Consider the following 4,772-nt stretch of genomic DNA (forward strand, 5'->3'; position numbering starts at 1 on the left):
ACTATAATACTACCAACAGTTCTTGAGCAAATTTATGTTCACTGAAAAATAAAGCGGAACTATTCTTTTATGTTTCCGGGGAGCATTATTTCAGAACACAACTGATATGTCGCGGTAAATGAAGGTGGCGTTCGTTTTTGTTTTTGCACGTACCGCTTTAAATATGGCTCCCGCTTTTTGTGGTTGTCCAGTAACCCCGCCCGCTTGGGTTAACCCTGTAAAAGAAATGTAACACGCTTAGGTACGCGTCAAAAAAATTCGCGCGCGGTATTACACTGTGTCGTTTAGCAGCAAACTAGCAAGATGTCAGGCATATTTGATATCCCAAAACCAAGAATAAACTGCTCCATGCTGTCGCAGCATATTAACAGACCAGTCTGCTTCGTCGGCCGTGTTGAAAAGGTAAGTGTTTACTTGTAGCTAACGAGCCAAACTATTTAACAGCAGTAAACATGTGTAACTTTGGCTCTTTGACTGTCGGTGACATACAGGCCTGTTGTATTTTCCAGGTTCACCCCACTGGAAAAACGTTCACCGTATCAGATGGAGAAGAAAAGACTGCAACAGTTGAACTTAACGAACCTGTGAGTCTTTTTAAGGACTGCCATAATATTTTTAATTGTCTTCCGGTGTTTTACCAGCTTAAAGATTGGACTGTTTGTTAATCCATAGTTTGCATAGCGTAGAGACAATGGGAAATCATACATTAGTGTAAAATTGAGTAGTTTATGGATCAGTGTCTCACATATCAACCACTAATTTATTTTAACCTAAGCTGTAAAATCCATACTAATCACCTGCAAAATGTTCATACTTCGACCTCGACTGAGTCTTCTTCATTTATTCATGTTCCGTCACTGGCCTCATGTTTGTAGGCTTATAACAGTATTCTCTCTGTACAGGTTAATACATTTACATTATCCAATTATGAAATTCGTTAATGTCTTAACCCATAAGAACCCAGTGTTACTTTTATGGCAGTTCCCAAATAATTTTTTTCTCTATATTTAACCTTCCTTAAGTGATGTGTCACCATTTATTGTAATACTGTCTTCTGTACAGGGTGGGGAAGCAAAATTTACAATGAACATTTAGTTGTTCTTTCTCAGCAGGCACTACGTCAGCTGTTTTGAAACCAAACATATATTGATGTCATAATCATACCTAACACTATTATCCATACCTTTTCAGAAACTTTTGCCCATATGAGTAATCAGGAAAGCAAACGTCAAAGAGTGTGTGATTTGCTGAATGCACTCGTCACACCAAAGGAGATTTCAAAAATAGTTGGAGTGTCCATAAAGACTGTTTATAATGTAAAGAAGAGAATGACTATGAGCAAAACTATTACGAGAAAGTCTGGAAGTGGAGGAAGCAACAAAAAACGTACCAAAGCTTTTGTTAAAGCTCTCAAATCCAAAATCCTAAAGGATCCAACCAAATCCATTAGAAAAATGGCAATTGAACTTGAGGTAGACAACAAGACCGTTAGAAATGCAGTAAAATATGATTTGAAGTTAAAATCTTACACAAGAACACCAAAACACTTGTTGACAACAGCAACAAATCCAACTTTAGCAATTTTTGGGAATCATGATTATGGCCGCCTTCTAGCCCAGATCTGAACCCTCTGGATTCTGCTATTTGGGGCGTTTTAGAACATGCTACCAATAGAACATCACACAGCAATGTCGACTTTCTTAAAGATACTATTAAAGAAGAAAGGGAGAAGTTGTCACCCGAATATTTGAGGAACACTTGCGCAAGTTTCAGGAAGCGTGTGAAGGCAGTTATTGAGAAAGAAGGAGGACACATAGAATAAAAACATTTTCTATTATGTCAATTTTCTTGTGGCAAATAAATTCTCATGACTTTCAATAAACTAATTGGTCATACACTGTCTTTCAATCCCTGCCTCAAAATATTGTAAATTTTGCTTCCCCACCCTGTATTTTGTGTTTTCAGTGAAAATCATGTATTTTCCTGTATTTAACTGACTATGTAGATGTTCATAAAAGCTCAGATTACAGTTGAGGGTTGTTATATCAGAAACAGAGAAAACTGAAGAAAAAAACTGACTTTTTCAGTAAAGATATCAATTACTGAATATAAAACAAGCACCTCCATCTACTGTCATTGATCCAGCTCCATGGGTTTTACTGGTGAATCAATGTTGTAGAACACAGGTGTCAAACATGCGGCCCGGGGGCCAAATCCGGCCCACCAAAGGGTCCAGTCCGGCCCTTGGGATGAATTTATGAAATGCAAAAATTACACTAAGATATTAACAATACTTTTAGTTCAGGTTCCACATTCAGACCAATTCAGTCTCTAGTGGGCAGGATTCACTCAAATACTATCATAAGCTCCACATTTTTCTCTTTGTAAATGTAATTATTTTCATGTTTTTACACTAAAACAAAGTATCATTTTGCTAGAATGTGAATAACCTGAACAAATATGAACAACCTGGAATGTTTTAAGAGAAGTAAGTACAATTTTAACAAGATTCTTCCTGTTACTAAATGTTTTGTGTATTTGTAGATCCACTGTGATCTGTAATTTATAATGTACATGTGTAAATAATAAACTGAGGCATAATATTGTTAGAATTACACTTATTTTTTCAGTTTGTTCATGTTATTCACGTCTTTTGAAAGGATAGTTTGTAGATGTAAACCTTTTCATAATGTAAATGTACTTTTTTTTTGCTCTAAAACATAGAGGAAAGTTGGGAGGTGACATTATTTCTATATTATTATGTTATTATTTTACTGGTTCAGCCCACTTCAGATCAAATTTAGCTAAATGTGGCCCCTGAACTAAAATGAGTTTGACACCCCTGTTGTAGAAGATGATGGTGTTTCCACGGTAACTACGAAGCCTCTGAACGTCCAAATGGGTCATATCTGATAACCATGAAAAGATAACAAACTGCATTTTACACCAATTATTTACATGGATTGATAGGATTAGTAGATCAACAGGTATTAAACATTTTAAATTAGTAGATGGTTTTGGTCTTTATGGGTTAAATTGTCAAAAAGCATTGTTTCTACTTAGTAGGAATTGCCTGCTTTTTCTGATCATAAAACTAATACTTCTGCCCTGTGGGTTGGATTTCTGCAGCTCAATGAGGAGCTGTATGGGATAGTGGAGGTCATCGGTATGGTGTCAAACAAAGGAGCAATAATGGCCTCATCATTCAACATCCTCAGAGAAGACAAAGGCATACCCTTTGGTAAGTTTCCCCTCTTAACAGATGAGATGACTGTCTTACAGCAAATTGAACCTAACGGTGTGATATGTGTGTGTCCAACAGATTTACAGCTCTATAATGAAGCCCTGAAGATTGTTTATGATTTCCCCCAGCATTACCCTTTCCAAACCACTGTGAGCGAATGAGCTCTTAGCATGTCAATATGGGATTGTTTTGGTTTGTGTTTCACTTGTTGTGTCTGGTTTGGATACAGATGTACAAAAATCTATCAATTTGTGTTTTCACTTTTATGAATAAAAGTTAAATGTTAAAAAGCCCCAGCGGAAATTGTGCTTTTTCAGTCTGGTATTGTTTTAAAAAATGTCCTTTTCAGTGTTGATGAGTAGAACATTTCAGAAAACACTTCATATATTAATCCATATTATCACACTCCACAAAGAAATAATCAGAACATTAAAGTTTAAAGTGTTGGTCTAAGTTCAACAGTATTCCAGGCTATAGTTAATTTTTCACATGATTGGTTATTTTATTCCTCAAGGACCTCCATTGTAGCATGCTCACTCTTCAACATAACTATAGCAACATTTATAACTTAAATAGAAATGCAAAACTAGCTACATAAAATCTTCCTGGGCTTACATTGTCCACTTCACTCTTAGTAGAGTAACAACATCAATGGTCTATTAGTTTCAGAACTATTCACTGAACATCTAGACATGAGTTGTGATCATTAGTTCACAACATACAGAGTAATTAACCCATGAAGACCCAAACAGCCACTGGCAAAATGTTGAATAATAACTTCTGAACCACTTAACCTATCAATACATGTAAATAATTGGTGTGAAATACAGTTTCTCATCTTTTCATATTCATCAGTTATGACCCATTTGGACGTTCAGAGGCTCCATAGTGAACATGGAAACAGTCATCTTCTACAACACTGATTCACCAGTAAAACCCATGGAGTTGGATCAGTGACAGTGGATGGAGACACTGGGTTTATGTTCAGTTAATGATAGATTTTACTTGAGTTTTCTCTGTTTCTCATATAATATACCTCAATTTCAATCTGAGCTTTTATGAAAATCTACATGATCTTTAAATGAAATATAGGTTAAATACCTGATTTTAACTGAAAAAACACAAAATGCAAGGGGTAATAAATAATAAATGATCAATTAAGAAAAATTAAACAGAGAAAAAGCTATTTTAGAACTGCCACAAAAGTAGCACTGGGTCTTTATGGGTTAAAAACATGTAGTTTGTGGAGGTAGTGAAGCACATCTGCTGCAGCTGGCTAGTTCTCATCTTCTAGAAGCTGCAGATTGAGTTGAAGAGGTGTGTGTATGTGAACAATGGGAACATTCGTTTGCATAAATCATATTCTACAGCAGAGGGCAGTGTAACTTGAGGCGTTCTTCATGACCTGGAGTCTGAGCACTAACCCCTGTGATCACCAGAGCTGTTGCTTGACACTGTCAGGGCCCAAGGCAAAAAGGGATCATGGGGGCCCTAGGGATCACTAAATTCTTTGGGAATCCCACCCCGA

At 36.4% G+C, this 4,772-nt stretch overlaps 1 protein-coding gene across 1 annotated transcript; it reads left to right on the top strand.

The window, feature by feature from the left end:
* Positions 1-242: 242 nt before the first annotated feature.
* Positions 243-3,536, top strand: rpa3 (replication protein A3). Its single transcript, XM_030147612.1, has 4 exons — positions 243-402; positions 510-584; positions 3,130-3,241; positions 3,323-3,536. The coding sequence occupies exons 1-4, from the start codon at positions 304-306 to the stop codon at positions 3,403-3,405; spliced, it is 369 nt and encodes a 122-aa protein (XP_030003472.1). The 5' UTR covers positions 243-303; the 3' UTR covers positions 3,406-3,536.
* Positions 3,537-4,772: the final 1,236 nt, after the last annotated feature.

The sequence above is a fragment of the Sphaeramia orbicularis genome, chromosome 11, assembly GCF_902148855.1.
Source record: "Sphaeramia orbicularis chromosome 11, fSphaOr1.1, whole genome shotgun sequence".
NCBI lineage: Eukaryota > Metazoa > Chordata > Actinopteri > Kurtiformes > Apogonidae > Sphaeramia > Sphaeramia orbicularis.

Bases quoted from the DNA above. Each gene is read 5' to 3' on its own strand.
- rpa3 (XM_030147612.1), top strand. From the start codon at position 304: ATGTCAGGCATATTTGATATCCCAAAACCAAGAATAAACTGCTCCATG. The intron at 403-509 runs GTAAGTGTTTAC...TGTATTTTCCAG, and splicing joins TCGTCGGCCGTGTTGAAAAG to GTTCACCCCACTGGAAAAAC. The intron at 3,242-3,322 runs GTAAGTTTCCCC...TGTGTCCAACAG, and splicing joins AGACAAAGGCATACCCTTTG to ATTTACAGCTCTATAATGAA.